Here is a 27,982-nt window from a genome sequence, read left to right as displayed (position 1 = left end):
AAAACGCTGAGAGGGCTCCCGGCGGGGCTGGGCCGTTCGGAGCCCGCCGAGCTGCGTGGGAACGGTCGAAACTGGCGGGCAGCCCGTTGAGGGAGGGAATCCCGCCTTCCCCAAGCCGCCCGTCGCAGCGGGAGCGGGGTGCCATGTTGGCCTCCTGCGAGCCCAGGAAAGGAGCGGCGATGCGAATCACTTCCCTCTTCGGCACAAGCGGCCATTTCCGCATGCGTATTCCCTCCCGCTGGCTCCCTTCAAAGCCTTAATCCGATTTTGAGTTTAAAGGCAGAATAGTTCCGCTGGCACAAAGGTACACGAACTGCTCACATACAAAAACCTCCAAGTCCTTTATTCATATTTGGGATGTATGTGGTACATAAAATTAACGTTACACCAGCTACAGGAAGCACCCTGCTGCAGGAGGTACTTCAAAACAAGCATCTCGGAGCACCCACAGAGACACACACAGACACTACAAAAACCACTTGGAAATTATTTCCCACCCCCCGGCACTTCCCTCCCCCTTTTGTTTTTTGTTTCCTTTTTAAAATTGACAGCTGGGACCTCTGACCCACTGAAGGCCAGTGCAGTGGCACTGCTTTTAAAAGGCTCCTTCAGACACTGGAAGGTCAGAAGAACTGAACGGGGCAACGGAAAGCAGTGTTGTGTTCAGCGCTTTAAAGCATGGCCATCTGTGCTCACACACTTACCTCACCCCGTTCACCCTTACTCTGCGTTACAGGAGAGCACTGCCCACCACAGTGCATCGCTAGTTCCAATTAGTAGGCACTGACACATCAGGAGGGTTAAACAAGTGAGACTGCAAAGACTTGAAAAAGGAATGAGCCTGAGAGAAAGCGTTGTTCGTTATGACAGATCACTGACAATCCCTTCGGGTCACCAGGCTTTACATGTCCATCTGTTGCCATCTGTTCTCTAAACTCATCCTTTTTATTCAGATGCTCTGCTTAAAAATAAACTCAAACTACAAAAGGTCTCAACTCCGTTCTGTACATGTTCTCCATTTCCAGAGTCATTATTCTGACTTTAGACCTTCTCCTTTCGCTTTAATTTGGATACTTTCTTGACAGTTCCATTCTTGTTCAGAAGCTTCAGAACACGATCCTTGTGATCCAAGACCTTCAGCATCGAGTCCCGAGCCTCGTTAATTTGATCCATCACAAGTTTACACCTCTGCATATTCCCCTGAAATGAAATACTATCATCACTAACAGCAGACTAAATAGTCAACACAAACTACCTTTTTATAAAGTAACCATTAAATGATGACACAGGAGAAGGTTTTTTTGTTGTTGTTTTTTTTTTTTTTTTTTTTAAAAGTCAGACTTAGCACTTCATCAGAAAATATCCTGCTGCAATTACTAAAGGTAGAACAATTCTTCTGAGCTTAGAGGCCATAGGAGCCTACCTGTATCAGCTCATTGATTCGATGCAGGTCATCATCAGTTGCTGCCTTTTTCTTAGGTATGAGCCCCTCCTGTAAGGCAGTCAGTCTCTCGTACACATCACGCTCCAGGTTTGTCTAAAAGACAAGAGCACTTCATGAGAAGGTTCACCACCAGGCCAGAACATCTGCCCACATTAAGAAATCTACGCAGAGAAGACAAAAATCCCTCTCAGCTGCTCATGTTAGTAATTCAGAAGATGGAGCCTCTGATGTTGAGTGTGGCACTATTGTTCTTACTAAACATCCTATTTACAGGATTGCTCCACTTCTGAACAAACATGGAACCTAACCAGAACTGTTTCCCCTGTCTCTCACAATACTATTCCAGGAATGCAGAGGTTTTGGGGAGTTTGGTGCTAGAATGCAGAGCACCTACCTCACCCCCAACCTGAAACAGAAGCATCCAGGAATGTGGATCAGTGCTGCCTCCTCAGATCAGCCGCACCATCCCAAACAGACGCTTCTTCAGACCTGTGCATCAGCAGGAGGGAGTTGCCAATTTTGATCATCTGTACAAAATACATCAGCTCTTATGTCTGGATCAAAATCAACACTAAGTTTCCAAGCCACTTACGCCACATTCCTGAGAAAGGGGAAAGCGTGTCCCACTCCCTTTGGGCACTACACACCAGCTTATGGCATCCCTGTGTCAGGTTGAGCGTGTACTGAGCTTGTGAAAACATCCTGCCTTACAGAGCTCCATGTTCCCCGTGGTACAGACAGCTGGCACGTCCCATGCACCTACCAGCTGCAGCAGCTGTGCCGCACAGAGATGGACCTTCCACCCTTGTGCACGGCAGGATACACCCTTCTGATTGGCAATCTCCTGTAGCATAGCTTTCTTCTCTTCTGTCACCAAAAAACACAAACACATGTTCAAGTTTCAGGAGTCCACCAGACCTCTGTTCTCAAACAAAAACTTCAACCTAGCTCCTGCTTTCCACACATCCGAATAAGTAAGAGTCAGCAACCCTTTGACTGGGACAGGAAAATAACTACTCGTCTGCCATGTTACCTGAGGGCTGCTCTCACTCATCAGTGGGTTTTTTCAGATTTTGTTTTCAACTACATTTTTTCCTTTTTCTAAAATGTAGTGCTGTTTCAAACACTGTACACGAAGCAGCCAGCAGTCCACCTCACACTGCTGACATACATATCTGCTCCTTCCTTCACGTCTTCACACAGTTGAAAAACCCAATCTGCTTATAGATTCTGTCATAAGCCAAAAAGCCCAAAGGACAGAATCTGATCTCAGTTTTTGTCTTACTAGAAAAAACGTTCCATAGAAACCCACCAGATCCATCTGTTAGCTCATAAGACTCGTTACTCTAAATTGGGAACGTTTTGATTACATTGGCAGGATTGTTAGGCAGTACGAAAGCCTGAGTGCTAAGCCACAACATATCACCATAGAATCTGCTTAAGAATTTCTCTAGGCAGTTTCTATCCTTGTACATAAATACATTTCTCAGTAACGTAAGACTTTACACTAATTAGACAGATAGACGGTTGTGTCTGATTCTATAAAAGGGAGAATCCTTCCCTTTTCTTCTCAGCCTCGAGAGAGAAGAAGATTGAAGCACCACCTAGCTAACCAAGTCATTAGCTCACATGACCGACGCTTGTTCTCCAAACTGTGAGCAAAGCCTTCCTGTAGGGCTGCTTATCAACATCAGCCCGCCAAGACTGTTTCTGAAGCAGCAGCCATGTGCCGAGTGCCCGGGCTCAGGCAGCACACCGACCTTTCACTCGCACGTCGCTGTATCTCTGGAAGTGGTGGTAGGCGGCTTTCCAGGGGTTGCGGTAGTGGCGGAGCAGCGTGATGGGCGGCCTCGGACGCACAGGGACGTACCTCACACCTTCCTCATCTGCAAAAGGATTCACAGATAGCTGCGTCACTACCTGGAGCGGGTGGAAGTGGGAGATCAGCACGGCAGCCATTGTGACAGCAAATGCATGAGCGCTGTGTTGTACAAAGTCCCCAGCGTCACCATACAGAGGAGCAGGTATTTGGAGTCTGTATTATTTTGTAAGCAGGAGAATTACAGCGTGCCTTCATTAGGAGAACAAGTAAATGCAGACATTCAGAGAGGAGAGGAATGTCAGAGATGACATTACCTATATATTCCTTGGGAGGAGACTTGCGCTTCTCTGCCTTCACCAGCAAGCTTTTGGCAGTAGATTTCTCATCATCAGTGCTGTTTGTTTCCATCATGTCCCCTTCCTCTGTGGAGATGACGTGCTGCTGCTTACGGGGTTTTTTCCTTGGGGAGGCACCAGGTGGCAAATCGCTTGGAGGCATCGAAAGGTTGTTGGCCAGCAATGCCAGAGATGGAGAGACAGTGCTTGTAGTCAATGGAGGGACTGCTGGGAGGAGAGAAAGGAGAAGAACCTCAACTATCAGTAGCAAAGAGGTAACAGTACCATGCTTTAACACCATCTCTTTCAGGGCACTGTGAGAAGCGTGGATTCCACCACGGATGCAGTTCACCTCTGTGTATATGAGGCCAGGTACTAAGCCAGGGCCCATCACCAGGACAATGCCTTTATTCTAACGTCCCCAGAACAAAAAATGACAAGAGACTGATCTCACTCAGTTCCTTCATTTTCAAGGCTTGCAGCAATTGAATGCTATTGAAAAGGAGTCCGTGCTAATATCTCCCACGTGGTAAGTAAACATCTTTGAATTGATCTTTCACCATGGATCACAGTCAAAAACAGGCAAGTCCCCTTGGAAATGCAGGTAGAGACAGATGTAGTCAAAGCACAACTGCAGTGCCTTGCAAGTGTGCTTATACTGCCAGGCCAACAGCCTATGTCAGCAGGCTACTGTACAAATTAACACACTTCTGGAGCATGGTGGCATAGCAGCAGGAGCTTGAGGGAATAATAATCCTTCACGTTTGCAGGGAAGAGCTCAACCAGCCATGGCTGGAGCAAGCATTCCAGGTGATACGCAACAGAATTTCTGGAATGAAATCTCAACTGAGATTAACTGTACTGATTTGTATTATACCAGCACTGCTGCTGACAGTGTTCTAAGCACGCAATTCATACAGACTCTTTGCAACTGGATTGTTTGAAAATAAAGAAAGCAGTCCCAACCCCGAGTGGTTTTCACAGGAGATGGCAAACAAGCACTTAAGAGATGCTTGCTTAGTTGCTATTCTGCAGTTCTTAGTACTTGAGACAGGAACCCTCTCAGACACTGCAAGCCCTTTCCTCCTAGGAGTTACTAACTTGTGTCAACTGGCAGCTTAACCTAAGCCTTTGCTTTCCATTTTATTTACTGGGCCATTCAGACCTCATGCTCTGCTCACACAGCATGTCATACCTTAGTCACGCCACCAAAACCAAGTCCCATGTTCTATACTGAAAAGCAGTAGGCAGGGAAGAGGACTGTAAAAAGAAGGCATGAAGGAACCCCTCGACTTGTGTTCTGTGCCACCATGGGAGAGATGTCATTCCACTGTCAGGTTGCTTGTGTTGAGACAGTGGAGAAATTAGGATTTCAACGAGAGAAACACCTCAGTGCTTAAAAACAACCTACCAGATACCGGTCGCATTATGTCCATAGGCTCCACCTCCTCTTTGATTTTTATCTCTGGCACCACAGGTCCCAGCACTGCTGAAAGGGCCCCGCTCATGGTTGCTGGAGGAGCAGGTGCAGCTACAATTGTGGTAGAAGTCGGTGGAGCAGCTGGGACGGCTCCTGGAATGGTGGACAGAGCTGCTGCAGGCTGCGAGGTGGGGCTGGCTGCGGCAATGATGGTTGGAATGGCAGAAGGGGGCTGCTGGGAGGAAGGAGGGACTGCAATGGTGGGCTGCTCGCTGCCTTGGTTGGACACTGCCTCCATAGACACTGTGACAGGGGTGGCCATGGACACGTGAATCTCAGGCTTTGGCTTGGCACTGTGATATTGAAAAGGAAAGTAAAACAAGCTGATGTCAACTGCATTTCAGTCACGACCTTCTAGCACAAAGTAAATGAGCCCAGTGGACTCCGATCAGTTTTTTCCTGTACAGTAACACCTGGCTGTAGTAGCTGGAGAGTGTATCATCTCAGCTGTGCTCTCTTCTAACCCCTTTGTGTAAGGTGCTCTTCTAATGTACAAGCAAATCTCATGACTGACTCCAGATGGCTTCAAAACACTCGCAAAAGGAGCGATACGGTTTCACAATGCAAACAAGCAGAATGTTTACCAAAGCTGTACTGTCCCTCATCCTCTCTGCGAGAGCTCACACCATGGGCTACAGTTTTAAAACTGTAGTTTTAAAACAGTGACTTAGAAAGCCACTGGATACAACTGAAGCAGGTAGAAGATCCATTCAACTTCCTTCAGCATTAATGTCAAAGAATGATAAAGTTCCACAGCGCAGCCTTTAACACAGCATGTTTATTTTCTTGTCACTATCCTAACCCAAGCTCATAACCATATCCTTTAAAGGCCTACTGCCTCAGCTTCGTAACAGAATCACATCTGTTCAAAATCATCACACTGACAAATATAAAGCACTTTTCACCAAAAAAAAGCCCAAACACCACAGATCAGACACACCAAATGAAGCCAGTGCAATGCAGTTGGTTTTCTGCCTTACCCAGCAGGCCTCGGTGATCCAGACGTGCTCCGCATCGTGTTCTCAACACGTGTGCTCGCTACTTCAGGTGGCTGAGGTGGAATTAAGCTTTTACGGACTGCCAGGCTGCAAGACAAGGGCAGATCTAAAACTCCCACCTCTGACACAAAGATAAATACCACTGAAAGTAAAGGAATCAATCCTTCTCCTGCCAAACCCAGGATAGAAGTCAAATGTGTCTCTGCACGCACTCACTCTAACTGATCTGCTACGGAAAGTCTTGTTTTTAACCAACCCTCTAAGTTTTATTTTCTTTAAAGATAAGAGATTGGTTGCTCTGGCTGAGACTCCCTCACGTTTGGGGTTTCTCCAAGAAATACCAGCCTTACTTTCACCTTGCCAGTCAGGGCATCTTATTGAGACCGCCAGGCTCTAGATGTGGTGGCTGGAGGGGAAGGGAGATCCGGCCACACCAATGTCCTGCACAACCCCAGGACAGAGCAAACTACCTGGAGCTAGGCAGCACAGCACTAAGACAGGCAACTGCTTTACTTAGTTGGAGTAGACTGTGTCAAAGCCTGGCTCCAGGATCTCCAAACCCTGCATGTGGATGTTAGACAGCTCAGTCCTGCATTCAGAAAAACATTTAAGAGACTTTTCAGTCCCCCGTGAGGCTGAAAGAGAGACTGTCTTCCAAATAATCAGCCTCTCAAATGGAAACATTTTTCAGTGATCTACATCTGCTTCTTTAATTTATGCTTCATTTTTACAGCTTGCAACTTCTCTGCCTTAAAGGTTTCCACCCAAACAAAAAAAAAAAAAACAAAACCAAAACCTATTTTAGCCTCACAGAACCTATCAGCTCCAAACATTTTCAGTCTTTAGTAAGGAGGAAGTAGATTGTTAATTCTAATGCTTTCTCCTGCCTCTTTTATTCAGGCATTTAAAATTAAGCCAGAGAACATGAAGTATTTTAAGTGATTCCCTCCCCTTTTCCTAATCAGTTTTCACAGCAGGGTACTAATCCATCCTTCTATTCATCCACAGACTCTTCCAAGAAAAGCATTGAAATCAAAGCACGGATTTCTAATTTTAGTACTTGACCTCTTTGGATTTGAGGTTTTCTTGCTTAGATTAACAAAACCCACTTTCCCTTAAAAGGTCACTTTTGAAGCTAGAGACATCTTATTACAGAGAGGAAGCAGCAGCTATGATCTGTCCTGGAGGAGAAGAAAATGGGTTTCACAGATCTGCAGATCGTTTGCATCCACTGCTGACCACATAACCTGCCCGGACTTTTCCTATTCACATTAAGGTACTTCCATGTAGCTGGGCTAGACTGAACAGAGGTGTCATTTCTGTGTCCCCCCTTCAACCTTACTCACCCATCTGTGGTTGGCTTCTTGCGGAGGATGCTCGGGCGCGGGGAAGAGCCCTGTGCTGGGGCACTGGCACTCTGGCTGTGGGTCTGTACAACTGTAGTCGCTGCAGAAGCAGTGTTGAAGGTGTTGCTAATAGGGTTGGCTACAATGGTGGCTCCATCTGCCAGGACTACTGCTGGGAAGGATGGATGTTGGCAGAGCAGAGAGAACAGAAGAAGGAGCAGTTACTGAAGGAGGTTTGACAACAAAGCAGGTGTTTGCAGAACACATGCTGTCCCTCTGCTCCTTTGACTCGCTCAATATTCAGCTGTAGCACTTTCAGACTACTTCATAACTAACACCTTAACTACTAGCACTCTGCTGTCTAGGCCTGCTGCAGGGCAGATGGTAACTGCCCCTTGTCTAACAACTGCTGGCTACAGAAATACTTTTACCAGAAGAAGGGGAAGACACAAAAATTGCTAGGGAGGTCACCAACACAACCGGGTCTGCTGGTGGAGGCCATGTGACAACTTAGAGCTGGCAGCTCATATTCTGAGCTTCTTGCCAAGCCCTGCTAGGAAAACAAACGTGCAGAACAACAAGGCAGGGAGTCACACTGGTATCTGCCAGCACTGCAAAGAGTGGATGCTCTTGGCTGCTATTTTCCCCTTCCTTCAGTCCATCACTGGGATTTGATCACACCAATCTAAACTGGAGGTACCTTGCTGTTTGTTTTACTGCTGCAGTGACCCAACGCACAGCTGCAACAGTTCAGTGAGGATCTGCTTGTAAATGGCTCTTCCCACAAGGCCGTACTGAACTGCTGAACGCACTGTCAAGTTTCTCCTGCTCACATAACCCATCCAATCCTACCCATACATTCTACCCAGTGTGCCTGAAGAACACTAATGAATTGCATTCACTGAGTATTTAGTGAAAGAGAACACACACAGGGGTGTATTTGGTGTTGAGCATTGGCACCGCTCGAGATCCACCACACAAAGTCATAACCCAGAGTTAAAGGAAGCCCTTGAGGCAGAGCACTGCGCAGGAGTTACGGGTTCTGACCACTCACCTGAGGTCTTGGTGTCAGCCTGGGGCTGCTGAGCGCTGATGGGCGCCGGCTGCAGCCCCTGCGTGCCAATGGGTGCAGCTGGGTGCAGGCCTTGAGTCCCAATTGGTGCTGGCTGGATGCCCTGGGCACCGATGGGCGCTGGCTGGATGCCCTGGGCGCTGATGGGCGCTGGCTGGATGCCCTGGATGTGGCGGGCGTGGGATGCATCCACAGTCATCAGCTGCATGGGGTTGAGGTGCACAGTGGATGCCACCCCCACACCCGTCTGCGCCGTGATGGCAGAGTTGGGCGCCTGGGCTGAAACTGTGGGCAGCAACACGGACAGCTTGTCAGGCCTGGCACTTCAGCCCCACCACCTCTCACCCCATAGGTACTCCCAAAGTTAGTTTGAAGCAGGAATGAGTTTGAGAGTAGAGAGGCCACGTTGTCTCCACGTTGCTTGAACTTTTTTTCTCCCCACCCCACACTGCAACAATGAAGATCGAGGTTTGCCTTAAAGTCACGCTAAGGTTATGTTTCTATACTCAGTCTCAGAAACCTGTGTGCTATTTTTGCTCACTACAGTATTTTTTTCATTGCTTATTTTTACACAAAGTCTCCAAGCACCAATAGTTGGCACTTTTCCTGCTTAAATACACTAGAAGCCTAAAGGAATTCTTTTCAAAATACAGTCTTCCACAGAACTCATTACATCAATTAATAAAATTAACATCTTTGGCTGTACAAAAGCACGTGGAGAAGACAGACCCAAGCGTAAGCACCTTAAAACACAACTCACTTCCCACATCAGCAAAACAGCTCCCCTTCACACAGCTGGACAAAGTGTTCTGACCCAGAATGCAATCTTATCTGACTCAGAACAGGCAATTACAGACTGGGTCCCACAGCTAGAATGAGCACATAATCCATGTGGTGTTCCCAGTGAGGCACCTACAATTAAAAGTTCAACCAGTTCATTTGAATGTACAGCTCTAAGCAACTGCGGTTGCATCTTTCCAGGTCTCCCACAAGGTGTGCTGCACTCCTCACAGGGAGCATTTAGCAGCCACGCTGGACTACCTGTGGCTCTCCAGAGCTCCAAATGTCACAGAACAGCAACATCGTTTCTGCAGCCGTGCACAGAATGCAGTGCTAACTTGCAACGCTCAGTTTGTCCACTAACAATTGAGAGCCTTCTCAATTGAATGAGCTGGTTTTGTCACAGGATTTCCACCAAGTTCTTGTGCTGACCAGCCCCTCTAAAAACTAAGATACAGCACCGGGTCCACGGAAATGGCTTCTGCTTACCACTTCTGCCAGGGGTACTCTAGGTGAAACACTCGTGGTGGAACTGTCCATCCAACAAAATCATTTTGGAGGCTGTGTAAACACAACTGGCTCTTGGAAAGCCAAAGCTAACATCCTTCCTCAAAACACACGGGCACCTCTCAGATCAGTGATCTTTTAAGAAGTTTCCTCTGTACTTTTAGCTAAGTCCTCCACGGCTGTCCTCAGCATAGGTTTGCATCCCTCCTTGTACCGTGTTCTCTGCTTTGAAGTATTACCAGTTACTGCCCTAATTAACACCTTTAATTAATGCTTCAAATCAATGTAATAAGCAAAATACCTCCGGCAATGAAGAAAGGTCATCTTTCGTAAAGATTAGTGTTAGCCTATCGTTGGCCCCATATGCCACCAATACTGCAACTCCTAATGGTCTGCTTTGTGGACTCGCACGATGTTCCAGTGGCAGCATGAACAACTGCTGTGACATCTGTCCTTGCTGCCCAGCAGCACACTGCTGTTCTCCCCCCCACCAACCGAGTGCAGGACAAACAAACAAAGCATTTCTATCCAAGGCTCTGGAACTATTCAACCACAGCTGTCAGTGCCCAGTGACACTGCTCAAAATGCAGGAAGGTACAGAAGGAAGCCCCTCTGTCCCTATCCCAACTCATCCAATCACCCCATGACTTACAGTCAAGATCTGAAAGTTGACAGTGAAATTAAAGTTTCAGTGTCATTAATGAAGAACAGACCCCTGTAACACATCAATTCCCTACGCATATTTTCCCAGTCAGCAAATGGACTCTGCAACCTCCACGTCCTTCCAAGGCCGCTGTACTGGTCAGGAGTAACACACCACCAGGAGACACACTATGAAAACCCAAATCAGGCATCTCCTTAGAGTTTGGATTGTGGAAATCACCACATCTATCCTAAGCTACTCAGCAAGGTGAAGTGCTCCAAGTTTTTGTCTCAAGAAAATGACCTTAGTTTGGGATGACAGCATTTGCTCACATGATATGTGATTGTTTTTTTTTTTTGTTTGTTTGTTTGTTTTTTTGCTTCTCTGCAAACTACTGCAACAATTCAAACTGGTTATTGCCTGATTCTGGTAAACAGAACACCAAGAGCTTGCAATGCAACTTGCTTTCTGTTTTCAACTCACGCTTCTCTCATAAAGTGTATGCTCAAATGAAAAGATACCAAAAGCAGGCTTCTCAGAATGTCAGAGAATGAAGATGCATAATGAGCTCATCTGTTTTGGAGGAATTCCCTTGTTTTTTGATTTGTGAAATCTGATACTTTAAAAGAGACAAGCTTCTGGATATCAGGTTTGAAACTCACAACAAAACGGTTATCAGCTGTGTGTAGCAGGCCTCTGAAGCCGCTCAGTGCTCCTTGAAGGCTTAGGGGAAAGCAGAAGTCAGACCCTGCGCTCTGTTACCAGAAAGGAGCACGCAAGCCTCTCAGCTGCTCCCAACGCTGAAGCTGGTACACAAACAAGCGAGCAAAGCATCGGCCAGCTCAGCCCACAGCTCCTCACCTGGGTACTGGCGGATGGTGGACACCGAGCTGGTGATGGGGGTGTAGGTGTGCGCAGTCAGCGGGTAGGCAGAGGGCGGGTAGGTCGGTAGGAAGTACTGGAACTGGACCGGCACCGACTGCCTGCAGGCAGCAAGAACAACAAGCGTCACAGCGCTTCATCTGCTTACCTCCAACTCCTGTCTTCGGGCAGCTGCCCAACTTTTGTCATCTGTCATAAGCTATCGCATTCATTAGCTCTTGTGATTAATTCAGAACTACCAAAACTCTCTCAAGACTCGTGCCCTGAGCCCAGACAAGCAGCAAGGCACCCAGAAGCTACTCGCACGCTCTTATTCATAGAGATATTATTTCCCCACCTGTTGTCATTCCTGGTTTCCATTGCTACTGGATTTGGAGATGCCCGGTGACTGGAGAGGGGTATGAGGTTACTCCTCTCTGCTGTATAGTCAGACTGAATCCGGGGAGAAGTGTGTGTGATCTGCTGAGGAACCACTTTAGCTGCAGAAAGACAAACGTGTCATCAGTCAGAGAAAAAGTTGTAAAGTCAGAATTAGTTCTCAAAAAAAAAAAAAAAACAACAACAAAAAAAACCAACACAGAACAACCCAAGCAAAAAACAAAACAAATAGCAGAAACAAACCACACTGAGAAAAACTACACAAAAACAACCAAAAAAAAACCACCCCAAAACACAAACCCCAACCCCACTGCCAAGGTGCCCCCAACCTCCAATCATTTCCTATCCAGTGATGATACATTACTTCAACAGGAAGAATCATAGGAAGGCCTGGGTTGAAAAGGACCACAATGCTCACCTAGTTTCAACCCCCTGCTATGTGCAGGGTCACCAACCACCAGACCAGGCTAAGAAACATAGAAAACTAAACAAATCCATCTTACACTTTCTCCATTCCACTTGTACCAGAATTCTAAGACAAGTGTTTTTGTAACTTCTAACTGTTAAGAGGTGAAGTAACTCCAGAACTTCAGTGAAGTTGCCTATTTTTTTCCTTCCATTGATCAGCTCAATCCTTCCTGCTGTCAATAATTTATTTATCAATATTTTCAAAGCAAAACTTGACAGACACCAAGGGAAATGAAATACATGGTAGGCAAATATACACAGAGGCAAATTCATGGCAGGAAAGATATTAAAAAGTTTCAAGGGAGCAACAAAAGGAAGTGGGCAGAACAGAGGAGATGAACAAAGGAAACTTAAGTAGATGTGTTGGAAACATCTCACACAGACTGCAGTTCCAGGATGTCTGCATATAAGCTCGCCATTTTTAGGCTTCAGCTGTTTCACCTTCAGATGAACACACTGAGCTGCACCCAATGCCTCAAGAATCATGGGATTCTTGTACAAAAACCAGCTAAGAAAGCCTAATCACTGAGCAGTGATAACTCCCAGTGCATACAGTGCAGGTTCTGCAATGCCAAAAAGCCTACGTTTGTCTGAAAATTCAATTGAGGAAGTTAATGAGCCATTTTATTACTTATTCCTCCTACAACATCTATTTCTTCCTGGCACTGAAATAAGCTGTGCCATTGCAGACCTTTAGTTGATTTCTCCCAGCTTGAATTGATTTGCTTCCCTTCCCTGACGTGCCAATGCACACAAATATTGCTAACATAAACAGTATAACCAAAGCACCCAGTGCACATTTCTCCTGGAACTGAAATCACTCACCAACTGGGATGTTTGAGGTCGTGACAGCTGTAGCATGGGAAGAATGGGAGGGCATTGTCATGGTGACAATGGTGCTTGTAGGCGCTTGGGTGTGAGAAACAGAACCTAAGAAAAAAAGGAGCATATGAGATATTTGTGCAGAGCTCAATCACACAGAAGTATATCTACATCCAAATGAAGAGCAAAAAAACCCAGCCCAGACAACCCCTTGGTGAGTTCAGCAACTTCTCTCCTAGATTCTAATTACACACTTCCAAAAGCAATCTTTAGCAGAAAGGAAGTTCCCTCAGATCTAATTAGGTTCCAACTTCAGCACAGAGAAACAACAAGAAAACCTCAACAACCCACAGCCCTCTCACAATAGCATTATGAACACTCACCAGCTGTGGTTGCTGAAGCAATGGTATTTGTTGCTAAAATAGGTGCCACTGTTGCTGCTGCCACTGGAGTACCAGTACTGAAAATGGTTTTCTATTAAAAGCAGAAAAGCTTCAAGTTAAAATACTACCACATTTTTCAAAGAATAACAGAATGGCCCGGGTTGGAAGGGACCTCAAGGATCATGAATCTCCAACCCCCTGCCACATGCAGGGCCACCAACCTCCCCATTTCACAGCAGCCCAGGCTGCCCAGGGCCCCATCCAACCTGGCCTTGAACACCTCCAGGAATGGACGGGGCATCACAGCCTCTCTGGGCAGCTGTTCCAGCACCTCACCACTCTCATAGTAAAGAACTTCCCCCTGACATCCAACCTCAATCTTCCCTCCCTCAACTTAAAACCATTTCCCCTTGTCCTGCTGTTATCAATCCTGTCAAAGAGTTGGCTCCCCTCCTGTTTATAGGCTCCCTTTAGGTACTGAAAGGATAGATACTGAAGGGATTTTTGATATTTACTCAGCTTGGAATCATACTGCATGGACTGTAAAGAACATCAATTTCTAACCTAACGTTCCTTTCCCAAATTTCATCTTATCCACCCAAATGTGAATTCAAACGATGCCCGAAAGCAGCAGAAGGGTTTCCCCTCAGCAGCCTACCTGGGCCATGGTGTGGAGCTGTGGCTTCTGTGCTCCTATGGCTGGGTGGGATGGCAGCGTGATCCGCGTGGCCGCATCGCGGGGCTGTGCTGGCCGCTGGATGCTGATGGCTGCAGAAGGTGGGTGCTGCTGGATAGACAGGGTGGGCCGGCTGGAGAGAAAAACAATCATGAAGATAATTCTGTGGATGCTAAATCTGAAAGACAAAGTGATGCGTCTGGCTCTGTTTTCTTCCTCTCTCAAAACAGCACTGCTATCAAAAACATGGTGAGGCAACATCAGGAACTCAAACTGCACCGTTCTGTCCTCATCAGGTGCCTGCTCTAAGTAGCTCTGTATAAAAGCTCTTCTTGTCAGGGATGCTTTACAACATTCATGTGTCACTCTTCACCGTGTCTTTAGAAAAAAAGATGGGCTGAACTATCTACAGGCTCCTAGAAAGGAAACTGCTTTCCAGGAAGCAGCAGTTCAGAACTGATTTGTTGTGCCCATTTTTGTAACACAGTGCAACAGTTCACCTTCGTAGTAACTTCTATTCACAGAACTGAAAGCTTCCATAGTGTGCAAGCACTCCTGTTTTTGTATTGCACCATCCCACATCCAGAGGACAATCGGCTCAGGATGACTAACACGTTTCCTCCTCCCACAGCCTCTGTGCAGTCAGAGCACTGCAGACTGCAAAAAAATTGCCTTAATCATCTTTACCTGAGGGTTGACTCTGTGGCATGTGCTGCTGTTGTGGTTATAACAGGAGACTGAGCTCTCGTGGCTGAGACAGTTGCCACCACAGCAGGAGGAATAGTGCTTGAAGTTGTCACGGGTGGACGAGACTGCAAGAACAGAGACAGGCATTCAGAAAAGAAATTCTGCACTTTAGAGAATAAATAGGAATTATTTGCCTAGAATCACATTTTATTTATTTATTTTTTTTAAGACCTTATCACTAAGCTTCAGCATTCTATGATGTCTTCAATCTTTCTGATTTGATCTGCAAGCTCCTGTGGAAATCTACTCTGATTTTTAAAGGACATACAGAGGGCACCAATGACCAGGAAGGTTAACAGAAATTACTGCAGTGCTTCTGAAGGATTTTAGGAGAAACAACAAAGGCTCCTTCAGAACAGGTTGAAACCCCATACTACGACACATATAGGAAGGCAAAGGTAATTATGTTGGGACCTCGAAGCATGAAGTTATTTGACTCTTTACCCTAACCTTGAACCTTTACAGAGAGCAGATACCCACAGTCTTTCTTTAACATGAATGTAGAAGCTGAGATCTTTTTGGCAGCATGCTACATTTATTATTATTATTTTTTTAAATTCTACATCAATACAGTTAAGAATAAACACCCATCTGCACAACATGCTAGGGCTTTCAGACTAAAACTCCACTATTACAGTATGCCCTGCTCCCAACTTGTAAGCATGGGACTAACAGGACCACTTCACAGCTTGCTCTCAGACATGGATACCCAACAAACTGAATTACAAGAGAGCTGCTGACAGCTTCAGCCCAACAAATATTATGGACTGCAAGGAGATGCCAGGAGGAACTTGGAGCAGGTGGTTCTGCAGAGCTGCCCGGCTGCTACCTGCCTGGATTGGCTGATGAATGATGTGCTGAACTGCTGGCTGAGCAGTGGCTGCATTGGGCAACTGGGATGCTGGTCTCAGGACTGTAGTTACTTTTGAACTGGACATCACTGCAGCAGCTGCAGCACCTGGGAAGCAAACCAAGCATGTTAAATAGTGCATACAAAAGGCTCCACTAGCACTGCAGAGACAGGCCCTTGTGTTAACTGGGACGTATTTCTGTTTAGATAACAATGGTTTAAAAGCAAGGCTAGGAGCAAAAGTACTTTATATTCATAAAATGATGTCTGCCTTTCCCCTTTTAAGTGACTTGGGTTTACTGATGCTTCTCATTCCCAACAGTAACCCGATGTTATAAACCTGATAGTTTTCTATTCCTAGCTAGAGAAATCAGTAGAAATAATTCAAAAAGCTTGACCACTGAGCTAATGGGGAAACAAGTTACCTGATACCAGGAATATCCCTGCAATAAATAAAAATGGAGAAAAAGTCACCAACAATTTGTAAAGCTGCAGCAGCAGAGAGCTGTGGGGTTTTTTTTGTGTCCACAGTTTGCTGACTCCTGATCACGTGAAACTGCTCTGAAAGGCAAATAGCCTTGAAATCATTTGATGGACTGCATAAACATTCCTGACTGAAACTGTGTTGGAAAGCAGTATGCAAGCTGAGAGAAAGAGATCAGGAGAGAAAATACTCTAAGTGAAAACCCCAGGTTTATGCTGGTTGTCCTACAGGACTCAGGCGACCAAAAATACATTGACTTCAGCTGCAAATAATGCTGCAGCCCCTCCAGCTATTCTAGCATGAAGTCAGATCTTTGCACGCAACACTTCTGTTTCCCTTGAGCAGTGGCATAATATCGGATCTCAACAGCAACAGAAATGCAAATGGTGCTTTGAAATTCAGACCAACTGAAACTTGGAGACCCAACTCATAAACGTTTGGAAAGTGCGGCTTATCAGAAATCACTGCACTGAGCTTCTTGTAAAGGGCTGCCCTGCTGTTTTTTAAGCTGCAGCAACTGAAGTCCTGAGAGATAGGAGCTTGGAGTTAGCATCAGCATTTCACCCAAGGGCAAATGCAAATGCACATGATATATTAGCACCTATAAGTGCATACTGGAATGATCCTCTACCAGATAGCTATAGGGCTCAGACATCACTGTGATTCACTGAGAGATGCTTACTACCAAGAACATCACATTCTACACAACAGGCCAATCTACGCCAGTATGGTTTTGGTTTTTTGGCTTTTTTTTTTTTCCCTCTTTGAAAGCATTCACTGCTAACAGCACAAAAGTAGAACAATTGAGGTCACTACACCACATACATCAGCAGTGAGGAGAGTTTCAGAGACAGGGTGCGTTGCCCCAGCACGCAAGCACAACAGGCAGCCACACACTGCTCAGTGCTTACCTCGAGGAAGGTGGGAAGCTCCAATGTGTAGAGGAGGCCCAGGAGCACTACTTCTGATGATTGACATCTGCACATTAGTAGCCATAATATGGTGCAGGTTGCTAGGGTGGCCCTGCAGAATTAAAGACATATATCAAAAAATAAACAGGGAGCTCTGTGGATAAGAATTAACAGCCATCCTGACAGCATTACCTCAAGACTTCTAAAGACAGAAAAGACTTTGCAGAAATACGTGCTACAAAGAGCATCACAAGCAAGTAAAGAAGGGAGAAGTCAGAGCCAGCTGACATCATACAGGAAGGATGTCAACATTTGAGAGATGTGTTTTTCTGTTTGGCACACAGCAGACTGTCAGCAGCCACTCAGACACCAACCTGAGACATGTCCCTTCTGCTACCAGTGACCTTAAAGGCACAGATCTCTAGCACCTTGCCATTCAGGTCAAATGAACAGCAGCACTCTGACAAACACTGTAACAGATGAATTCCATTTTCTAAAGGTGCTGGACTTTTTACGAGTAGTCATGAAAGTAACAGCATATCCAAACTCAAATCCTCCTAAGGACACTACACAGAAGCCCTAAGACTTCAGAGGGTTTGCAATGAGTGCCCTGGCACACCGGCTTCAAATTTAATTATTTAAAGAACATAACAGCTTTGGATGCGTTTCTCCTATTGCAGTCTCACTGCCAGTTGGATGATTACACCAACTCAGGAGCTTTCTACAGAGCCAGCAGTAACTAAAGCATATTGCTCCAAGCAGAACTGACCAACAGAGTGGCCACTGGACAGGGAAGCCTGCTCTCTGCCTCCCCCCTGCTTCAAGAGCTTGACCTGCTGTGCCAACGCTACATTGCTCTGACCTTACAGTGATTGCAGCAGAAAGCACAGACCTGCTGTCCACTGATGGTGGCCACGGGGATGGTTGGAGCCTGCGGGATGCTGCTCTCCATGGTGACTGTGACTTGTCCAGGAACCTTTGTAGGAGCTGAGAGGGTCGAGGGTGGTGCAGGGGCGATGGGCCGGCTGGGCATGGTGGGCTTCAGCGGCGGCTGCAAGAAAGAAGTGTCAGGAGTGCTGCCAACTCCCAGGGGCAACTCAGGGTTGGAGAAACCATGCCGGAAGTGGAGGGGAAAGCTAGCTTTGCCCAAAAGTAAGTAGGGCCAGGGGCCTGAAAAGCCATTCCATTTTCATCTGGGACAAAGAAAGCGTGTTTTGTGCTGGAATCAAGCAGCTTCTAACACAAAGCATGGATCTGTTGGAGCTGTAGCATTTCTCTACACACTGCATCGGCAGTTTGTTTCATGTTCCCATCCACTCTCACGTAGAGAACATTTTCAGACTTCCCTGAAGTCACTCTAAGGAGTGCAAGAAATCCATCCCTCCAGGATAACACTGTGATGCCACAAAGGCCTCAGCGTGGCACATGGAACAGCTCCATCCAGAGCCATCAGAGCACAGAAACAAAAATCAATAAAAACAGGGAACTCCTTGACTCGTGTTCAGCACTTCAAGTTTTAATACAGGTTAAAAGAAGAAACGCACCTACAGCTATCCTAGAATTTCTTAAGAGGAAAAAAACCTCATCAATAATCAACTTGCTTTTCTCATTTAGATGCATTCATCCAAGACCCCTCCTTACCTTCATGAGCCCATCTGAGAAGGAGAGGGGCACAGCCGGTGCCAGGTGTGCAGGTGGGGCTGCCACCGTCACGGGTGCACCGGGAGGCACCGGATGGTGCGGGGCCAACATCTGCACCTGCGGGTAGGGCCGCACCACCACGGGCTCCTGCTTCTCCTCGCGGGGCGGTGCAGGAGCGCCAGGGCCCAGGTGCTGCTCCCTGGGGGCCACCTCGGGGTCACGGACAGACTCATCGCTCGCTGCAGAGAGGAGAGAGGCGTCGAGAGCCGAAGCGACGCAGAGCCGAGCGGAGCCGAAGCTCCCCGCCGCTCCCGCTCCCGCTCCCGCTCCCCCTCCCCCTCCCCCCACCGGGGCTGCACACAGTCCCGCCCCATCCCGCTTACTCGTGGCCGCGGGGGCGATGAGTCCGGCAGTGCCGCCGGCGGGTCCGCTGGGCGGGTTGGCTCCCAAAGCGGCGGGAGGCGCGCCCGAGCGGGGAAACTGCTGAGAGCTCATCTCCGCCTGCAGACAGAGCCCACAGAACAGCCGTTACGTCGCGCCGCGCGCATCACGCCGCCCACGCCGCCCGCGCCCCGAGGGTTCCGCCCCGCTCATTGGGCGCGGCGCCAGAAGCCCCGCCCCTCCCTCGCCCCGCCCCCTCCGCGGCAGCCAATGGGTTGCGGCGCCGCGCGGCCACTCAGGAGCGGCCGCAGCAGCGCCCTCAGGAGGCGCCGAACCAATGGGGGGGGGGGTTGGGACGCTGCCCAATGGGGGCCGCCCCGCCGCCAGGCCCCGCCCCGCCCCGCCGAGCCGCCCGGCGGGGCCCGGATGTGTTCGGGAGCGCGGCGCTACCCGCCCGGCGCAGCCCTGCCCCGCTCTGCCCGTTCTAAGCCCGACGCGGTGTCCCGGGTCCGCCCCGCCCCGCCCCGCCGTCGCTTCGCCCTGCGTCCGCACCGCTGCGCCTGCCGCAAACTCCACCGCCGCTCCCCACCCGCCGCCGGCCCCATCGCTGCCCTCGGCTTCTGACAGCCCGCCACTCGCTGCCGTACCTGCCCCGGGGCGAGGCCCCGACTCTCGCTGCGCGCCGCCGGCGCCCAGAACCGAGCTGCGCTTCCGCCGCCGCCGCTGCTCACGGCGGATTGGCTCTGCTTCGTCCCGCCCCCCGCTTCGTTCCCGCACACTATTGGCTGTGACCGCAGCTCGTGGGGGCTTCTGGCTGGTGTAGTCCGAGAACGCGCTTTTGCGGCGGAGATCTCGCGAGACGTCGGGGAGGCGGCACCCGGCCGCGGCGCGCTATTGGCTGGAGCCCGCGGGGTTTCCCGGGCAACGCGGCGGGGCGGGGCCGAGCGATGTCTGTCCCCAGGGGCCGCGGCTTCAGTGGCGATTGTGAGAGCGGCACAACGGGAGCTGTTTCCACTCGGCGCGGTAACACCGCTGGCACATCAGTCCGCCCCGCGCCCTGCCTAAAGCCCCTCCCAGAGAGACCGAGTTTCTCTCCCAGCTGGGCTGCTCGCGGCAGGAGGGTGGAGCGGAGCGCCCCGCCCCAAGATGGCGGCGCGGTGACGCTCTGCTCCGCCCTTCACAACTCTATGGCGGAGAGGTGCCTCTCGCTAGGAAGCGGAAGCGCGGTGCCCGGAAGCGGCAGGAGCGGCGCGAGCCGGAAGGGCGCGTGGCGGCCGGCGGCAGGTGAGGTTACCGAGGCGACCCGCGCGGCGGACGGCGCCGCGATCCCTTGGCAGGCAGGCAGGCAGGCAGGCAGGCCTGGGGATGGGTGGGGATTGCCGGGGGTATCGGTGTTTGGGGTGGGGTGACGTGTGCCTGTATGCCGCTAGGGCTGGGCTGGGAGCGCTTGGACAGCGCCTCAAACGCGGAGTTGGGATTAGGTTGGTCCTTTGTGGAGTCGGGAGTTGGGCTCGATGGCCCTTAGGGTCCTTTCTGTATTCGGTTTCTGTGATTCTCAGAAGCACCCTGTTCTGAGAAGAACTGTGAACGGCGTTATCCAGAAAAATAGGGATTACAAAGTAAGGGTGTATGGGGTTGTGCAGTAAATGCACTGCAGTCAGGAGAGAGGCCTGTATTTTGACTGGCTGTAGTAGAAAGCTGCCATGAGAACTGCCATCTTCCATAGGTTTGTGGAAGCTGTGGGCAAGGAAATCCCCCATAGTTGCCTTGTGATGAGTGGTCATAGAACACAGCCACGGAATTAGTGTGAGTGGCAAAGAAATGATGTGTGTGTGTGTGTATATGCCTATGCACTGTGTCACTTTGAGGTGGGGGTGCTGGTGCTGGCAGTTGGTTGTCTCATTTCTCACAGTAAGTTGTGTCACTTTGTTCCTGTTCCAGCTTCTGATCCCAGTGGCGTGTAGTGCCTGCAGGCAATGGGCATTTCCTCACTCCCTGGAGCAGAGGTGTGCTGTATGCAGCAGAGCATAAGGGGCTGACTGAGGACCCTGACCTCGCCCGACTCCTTTGACATCGGTTTGTGTGGCCATGGGGGTGTCTGTGTGAATGCAGGATGCGATTTTACTTCCCCAGAAAGTAGCTTTTTCAAAGTCTCCCTGTTTGTAGTACACCGTAAAGCGAGTTACATGTGGTGTGGGTGTCCCAGAAGAGAAGCACTTTTATTTAAAAGCATGAACATCAAAGAGGCAGGAATTGATTTAGGTTGGATTGTAGTTCAGGAGTAGGATTTTAAAATAATTTTTCTCTTTTCCTGGCCCCGTAGTGTTTTTAATTTTGTAAATGCAGGTGGGACTATGATTAACTGAATTATTACAGGCCACCCAATTTTAAAATGTCGTATTATATTTGGATGTGTGAGATTCTGTTCTTAGAAAAAGAGGCAGCACAAAGCTGACTTGTTTTCTTCGTCTTTTTTAGACTTCCGCTATAAAATGGGAATTCTTACTGCAGTTCTGGGGGTCTGGTTCAGCTGCTCATTTGTAAAAGGAGGTTCTAAGGCTGTGACAACATCTCTAACTACAAAGTGGTCTTCAACTCCTCTGCTCCTTGAGACAAGGTCAGTGCACTGTGATTTTCAATCGCAAATCAGAACGTACTGAGTATACTGAGAACACACAGAGTATAAAGCAATATGTAAGAGTACACGGTTACTATTTTCAAGGTGAGGCTGGGTAAGGCCCCGGGCAACCTGTTCTTGTTGTGGATGTCTCTGTTCATTGCAGGGCACTAGATGGCCTTGAGAGGTCCCTTCCAACTCTTAAAGATTCTGTGATGTATCAGCTTTGTTGTAAGCAGTCCTGCATGGTGTCTTAGTGTCCAGTTTGACCTGGAGGTGTTGGTCTTCTGTTTCTGGTGACACAGCCCTGCTCCTGCGTCCTGTGTCTCTGTAGAGGCAGCGCTCTCTTAATACATTAAGCCTTGAGCATCAGTCAGAAAAAACCCCATTTGCTCCCATCCAAGTGCATTCACACAGCTGTATCCCTGGGGAGCTGCAGCTTTTGGGGCAGTTGCTTCTATTTCCCTCCTGTCAGGTGCATTTGAAATACAGGCTTGGGCAGGAGCTGCCCTCTGCCTGCATTCTTAACTCTGGTGATGACTGCTGGTTTTGATGTGTATCTGTTCCTTGCTTGGGTTTAGCTCGAGTTTAACTTTGTTCTTGTGAGTTGTGCAGGTGTACCTGCAGAGATCTATTCCAATTAAAGATTTGTATCCTTTTTTAAAGGTGTTGTTTAAGTTAGGGAAATAATTATATCACGCTGTCAGTGAATATGGGCAAGCTGAAGTCACAGATTATACTGTATTTTATTTATAAGACAATGTTTTGAACAGATATGTTGTGTAATCAGTTACAAGGGAATGGTACACAGGCCTGTGTGCTAAATGCTGGCCTCCCCCTGCCTGTCTGCTTGGCATTTCACGGGTCCCAGTCATTTCATTGCATGGTGTAAGCATCTGATGATGTCAAGGCAAAGCAGGACTTCGTGGTGCTTGTGTAATTGTGTGTGTGATGAATTTGGTATTGTGTAGAGGTGTTGCCATATGTGGAATTCTGCCTGTGTTGGCACGGTTGGTTCATGTGCAGATATTCAGGCATTGGGCATTTTGCTGGGCTTGACATTGAGCAGTAGGACAGGTGTGCCTTGGGTGAAACTAACTGCTCTTCTGTAACCTTCTCTGTAGACCTTCAGTTTCAAGACTGGAAAGGCCTCAAGCAGTAAAGTGCAAAGCTCAGGTGCTGGTGCTGGGATTTGAAGATCCTGACAATGTCAACCATTTCTGGGGGGGGGGAAAACTTAGAGGGATTTTAGAGGGAGCTTAGTAGGAAAGCTCACCTAGGAGACCAGCAAATAGGAATCCAGTAATAATTATGTGCCAAGGCTTGGTTTGTAACCTGACCGTTACATTCCAAGACTTTGGGTAGCTCTGTTCATCTTAGGTGAACTCCGCAGTGATGCAGCACTGCAGAGCCAAGTCGTTCCTGCTGCTTGGCATACCCAGCACTGCCATTCAGTACCTAAACATCTCAACAGTGCCTATTGCAGTAGGTCAGAAGGGCTTGGGGCAGGCACATATGCTGCTGCAGTGCCTGGTGGGCTTCACATCTCGTGTTATGTCATCCTTTGGCATATGAAATGGTACAAGGGAGCTGTTTTTGATCTCTGTGCCCCTATAACCATGTACTCAATACAGGGGGGATTACAATGTCATGGTTTGAAGCTGTCTGTGACTTCTCTTTTTGCTCACTTAAAAAAAAAACCCACACCACTTAAGCCAGTAGCTCTAACCAGCTGTAGTTTGTTGCAATAAAGTAAACAAAAATGTCTGCTTAAAAGAAATGGAGGAGGGAGAAGGGGTCCCAGAACGTGCACTTCAGTCTTTGAGAGATGAACAAAATGCTGATCAGCTTCTTTTTGTGTATTCATTGCTATTCACTGCTTTGTTTGTTGTTAGCTTTCCAGGTCTGCTTTTTTTTTTTTTTGGTAGTAATATACAGCTTTCTGCAGAGGGTGAAGGGATGGTGGGAGCTGACCTTCTGTGGAGCTTTGCAAGGTGTCAATATGGTGACAGAACTCATGGACTTATCTGTGTCCTCTCTTCTGCAGTGAATTTCTGTCAGAAGAAAGTCAAGAAAAGTTCTGGAGTTTTGTTGAAGCCAGTCAGCATATTAGGACACCTGAACATGATGGTAAGTTCTCATAATGATTTTTTTAATCACCACTGCAAATGGCTGTGGTTGAAAAATAAACCTTTTTTTTTTTTCCTCTTCCATTGTACAATATTGTAAAAATCAGGGAGGGCTGACTTTGGTATTGTTTTTGCTGTGGAAGTGATGTTTGATCGAGATGTTTGATGTCCATTTGACCAAAGCAGTGGCAGACAGCTGTTTTACTTCCAAGTTTTGTTGTGACATTAAGCATAAAATATTATTGGTATTTTTATTTCTAAACTGAAGTTAAATTAAAGCTCTTAACTGTTTCCCTGCTCCTGTTTGCATGCTTAGGAATGTATATGAGTGTTCATGTTCTCTCATGGACGAAGTTAATGAAGTTAACTCCCATACATTTGTGGCACTTGTAATGAAAATTAAGGAGGAAAGGTGGTTTGCATATTTTCAAATACCAGTGGGATTCTGTTGATATAAATCTCAATTAGTGGGGATGTGATATAGGAGGATAACTGCTTGTACTCTGGCTTTGCAGGCAGTGATTATTCTGCTTACCACGAAATTCTGAAGGTAGCCTCCCAGAGCTTGTCACCTTTACAGCAGAATCTGTTGAAGTTTTCCTTGTCCTTGCGTTCTTACTCTGCAACAGTTCAAGCTTTTCAGCAGGTCAGTACAGCACAGGAGAAATCCTCCACTGTTTTCTGAAGCATTAAGGCAAGGCTTCTGGGAAGGAGCCATCTGTATCACAGATAACAGACTGTTAAACTGACTGGTGCTTCATACAGCTGAGCTCAGGTGCACAGGTGTGTGCTGATTTCATTGTGTGCCAGACTGGAGCCCATCTGTCTGCAGCAGCCTAAAGAAGTGGGATTTTGAAATGTTTGCACACCCACTGCACTCATAAATGTGCAGAGACTTCTGAAGAACATCGTTACGGCTCTGTTGATGCGTATGGTGCTAGTGATGCTCCCATTATTCAGTTGTACATCCACAAGTGTGTATTTGTAGTGATTAGAACCTGTAACGGGCAGTTTGTTGTGTTCTGTCTTCCTTGTTAACCGTGGTGGACATGCAGTTTGTTGCAAGCCATTCATTATGATGTGCTTTTTTGAAGCAGGCAGAAGGTGGCATCTTCCTTTTTTGTCTTGAATCATTTTATCATTTCTGTTGAATACGTGTAGTGTATCACTACATATAATAGCATATAATAACAACTAGCATATAATACAGAGAATACCAACCCTTTGCAATTGTGGGTCCCAATTCCTGTTCTTGGAACTGCTATCAGCTGAGAGTAATAAGCTGATAAAATAACTATAAAAATTTAAGACCTGTTTATCAGTCTTGTGACTTTTACCTCATGTTTAATTTATATAATAAATAGGAAAGGAGACCAATTACTATAGAGCTGTGCTGTTTCAGTTTCCCTTGTTCGCAGGGTAAACATTCAACCTATTACTGCAAATATTTCAATACAGATAGCAGCAGATGAGCCTCCACTGAAGGGTTGTGCCCTTTTTTTTGCTGTGCATGGGGAGAAGACATGCGAATACAACTCTCTTGGAACACTTCTAAAGACTGCTTCAGAAAGGTATTTGCTTCTTTTCCAGTTGCTACATTAGATCTTAAAAGACATTCTAGCTGTACTGCTGCAGGGAGACTGTCATGAGTCAGTAGTTTCTGGTTCTTCAGTTTTGATGTATTCATCTCTTGCATAGAAGTGGTAGTCTATTATTTTGTACTAATTCTGATTGGAATTAGCTTTTACTGATCCTTTGGTCTAGTAGCCTGTTATTTCTATACAAAACTTATGAATCACAAAATAAAAGTAACTGAAATTTTAAAGGACACATAACTTCTAAGAAAAGGTATTATAGCAATGGGACAGATCAGTATGATGGGGAAACGGATTTCACCAGAGGTGTAATGACTAAGGATCAACATGATAGAAAGGAGCTGTAAAGGAAGGGAAGAGGAGGCTCGTCCCTCAATCATAGAATCATGGAATCACAAGGTTGGAAGCGACCTACAAGATCATCCAGTCCAACCGTCTCCTCATCACCATTGCCACCACCAGCACTAAACCACATCACACAGCACGTCATCCAGGCGCCTCTCGAACTCTGCCAGGGACGGTGACTCCACCACCTCCCTGGGCAGCCATTGCAGTGCCTGACCACCCTCTGAGAGAAAAAGTTCTTCCTCATGTCCAACCTAAACCTCCTCTGGTACAACTTGCGGCCATCACTCTGCGTCCTGCTCGTTGCCTAGGAGAAGAGGCCAAATCCCTCTTCAACACAGCCTCCCTTCAGGAGGTTGTAGAGTGCAATGAGGTCTCCCCTGAGCCTCCTCTTCTCCAGACTGAACAATCCCAGCTCCCTCAGCCACTCCTCATAAGACTTTTGCTCCAGACCCCTCACCATTTCGTTGCCCTTCTCTGCACACGCTCCAGGACCTCAACATCTTTCCTGTAGTGAGGAGCCCAAAACTGAACACAGCACTCGAGGTGCGACCTCACCAGTGCTGAGTACCAGGGGATGCTCACCTCTCTGCTCCTGCTGGCCACACCATTTCTAATGCAGGGCAGGATGCCGCTGGCCCTCTTGGCCACCTGGGCACACTGTGGGCTCATGTTCAGCTGAGCACCAGTCAACACCCCCAGGTCCTTCTCTTCTTCACACTCATCCAGCCACTCATCCCCAAACCTGTAACACTGCATGGGGTTGTTGTGGCCAAAGTGCAGGACCCGGCACTTGGCCTTGTTGAACCTCATCCCATTCACCTCGGCCCAGCCTGTCTGAATCCCTCTGAAGGGCCGCCCTACCCTCAGGCAGATCCACACCACCTCCCAGCTTGGTGTCATCTGCAAACTTACTGAGGGTGCACTCAATGCCCTCATCTAGGTCATCAATAAAGATATTAAACAGGATGGGCCCCAGTACCGACCCCTGGGGGACACCACTTGAAACGGGTTGCCAGCTGGACTTCACTCCATTCACCACGACCCGCTGGGCACGGCCCTGTAGCCAGTTCCTTACCCAAAGAAGTGTATATCTGTTCAGACCACAGGCAGCCAGTTTCCCTAGAAGAAGCCTGTGAGAGACCGTGTCAAAGGCTTTGGTGAAGTCTAGGAAGACTACATCAACAACCCTTCCCTTATCTACCAGACTAATCACCCAGTCATAGAAGGAGATGAGGTTGGTCAAGCACGACCTGCCTTTCACAAACCCGTGCTGGCTGGGCCTGATCCCCTGGACACTGCGTACATGTTGTGCAATCTCATCCAAGATGATTTGCTCCATAACCTTCCCTGGTACCGAGGTAAGGCTAACAGGCCTATAGTTCCCCAGATCCTCCTTACTGCCCTTCTTGAAGATGGGAGTCACATCAGCAAGCCTCCAATCCTCTGGGACCTCACCAGTTAACCAGGAGCATTGATAGATGGCCGAGAGGGGCTCAGCAATCACCCCTGCTAGCTCCCTCAGCACCCGAGGGTGCAGCCCATTTGGTCCCATGGACTTGTGACAGTCCAGATGGAGGAGGAGTTCTCTGACTGTCTCCACCGGAATTGCTGGGGGCATATTCTGTGCAGTGTCCCAGACTCAAGTTGGGCTTTTGCCTTCCTAACTTCCTCCCTGCATACCTTAGCTACTTCTTTGTAATCTCCCCAAGCAGCCTGTCCCTTCTTCCAGAGGATGTAGACTCTCTTTTTCTCCTTGAGTCTCAACAGTAATTCCCTGCTCATCCACACCGGTCGTCTTCCCCTGCGGCTCGCCTTACAGCACTCAGCACAGCCTGTTCTTGTGCCTTTAAGATTTCGGTCTTGAGGAGCATCCAGGCTTCCTGGGCCCCTTTACCCTTGAGAAGCGACTCCCAAGGAACCTGCGCTACAATCTCCCAGAACAGGTCAAAGTCCGCCCTGTGGAAGTTCAAGAAGGTAGTTCTGCTGGCCACTCTTTTGACATCCCCAAGAATAGAGAATTCTACAATGCTGTGGTCACTCTGCCCAAGGGAGTCCCCAACCTTCACTTCTCCCACCAGTCCTTCTCTGTCAGCGAAGACCAGGTCCAGCAGGGCACAGCCCCTGGTAGGCTCTCCTACCAGTTGTGTAAGGAGGCAATCTTCCACACAGTCTAGAAACCTCCTGGACTGCTTCCTCTGCGCTATATTGTATTTCCAACATATATCAGGGAAGTTCAAGTCTCC

At 48.0% G+C, this 27,982-nt stretch overlaps 2 protein-coding genes across 8 annotated transcripts in view; one reads left to right on the top strand and one right to left on the bottom strand.

The window, feature by feature from the left end:
• Window positions 1–317: 317 nt before the first annotated feature.
• Window positions 318–19,823, bottom strand: SAP130 (Sin3A associated protein 130). 5 transcript variants are annotated; one of them, XM_052685655.1, is made up of 21 exons: window positions 19,698–19,823; window positions 19,053–19,170; window positions 18,670–18,908; window positions 17,921–18,079; window positions 17,029–17,140; window positions 15,617–15,741; window positions 14,724–14,848; window positions 14,019–14,169; window positions 13,361–13,451; window positions 12,981–13,085; window positions 11,647–11,788; window positions 11,289–11,410; window positions 8,480–8,782; window positions 7,426–7,597; window positions 6,062–6,166; window positions 5,013–5,374; window positions 3,581–3,829; window positions 3,205–3,330; window positions 2,208–2,311; window positions 1,424–1,537; window positions 318–1,200 (listed from the first exon to the last, which is right to left on the bottom strand). In XM_052685655.1, exons 2-21 carry the CDS (start codon window positions 19,162–19,164, stop codon window positions 1,042–1,044), a joined length of 3,177 nt encoding a protein of 1,058 aa, XP_052541615.1. In that variant the 5' UTR covers window positions 19,165–19,170; window positions 19,698–19,823; the 3' UTR covers window positions 318–1,041. The 5 variants fall into 5 exon arrangements, with proteins under 5 accessions (XP_052541615.1, XP_052541617.1, XP_052541618.1 ...); XM_052685657.1 differs by having other exon boundaries at window positions 3,581–3,826; XM_052685658.1 differs by having other exon boundaries at window positions 3,581–3,826; window positions 7,426–7,594.
• A 414-nt stretch (window positions 19,824–20,237) lies between these two features.
• The window catches only part of UGGT1 (UDP-glucose glycoprotein glucosyltransferase 1), a 45,789-nt gene continuing 38,044 nt past the window's right edge, over window positions 20,238–27,982 (top strand). For 2 of the 3 annotated variants that reach the window (XM_052685654.1, XM_052685652.1), the window contains exons 1-6: window positions 20,238–20,334; window positions 20,992–21,126; window positions 21,529–21,667; window positions 23,715–23,797; window positions 24,312–24,442; window positions 25,255–25,367. In XM_052685654.1, coding sequence (XP_052541614.1) covers window positions 21,543–21,667; window positions 23,715–23,797; window positions 24,312–24,442; window positions 25,255–25,367 — 452 coding nt within the window. In that variant the 5' untranslated portion in view covers window positions 20,238–20,334; window positions 20,992–21,126; window positions 21,529–21,542. The remainder of the gene's footprint in view (window positions 20,335–20,991; window positions 21,127–21,528; window positions 21,668–23,714; window positions 23,798–24,311; window positions 24,443–25,254; window positions 25,368–27,982) is intronic. The other variant, XM_052685653.1, reaches the window with a different exon arrangement.

Source organism: Tympanuchus pallidicinctus, unplaced genomic scaffold, assembly GCF_026119805.1.
Source record: "Tympanuchus pallidicinctus isolate F22 unplaced genomic scaffold, pur_lepc_1.0 scaffold22, whole genome shotgun sequence".
Lineage (NCBI taxonomy): Eukaryota > Metazoa > Chordata > Aves > Galliformes > Phasianidae > Tympanuchus > Tympanuchus pallidicinctus.
This window is presented reverse-complemented; position numbering and strand designations above follow the sequence as displayed.

Excerpts from the sequence above, each read along its gene's own strand:
- SAP130 (XM_052685655.1), bottom strand. The coding sequence starts at position 19,164 with ATGAGCTCTCAGCAGTTTCCCCGCTCGGGCGCGCCTCCCGCCGCTTTG. Across the intron at positions 11,789-12,980 it reads GACCTCAAACATCCCAGTTG|CTAAAGTGGTTCCTCAGCAG; the intron begins GTGAGTGATTTC and ends GTCTTTCTGCAG. Across the intron at positions 8,783-11,288 it reads CACCATCCGCCAGTACCCAG|TTTCAGCCCAGGCGCCCAAC; the intron begins GTGAGGAGCTGT and ends TGCTGCCCACAG.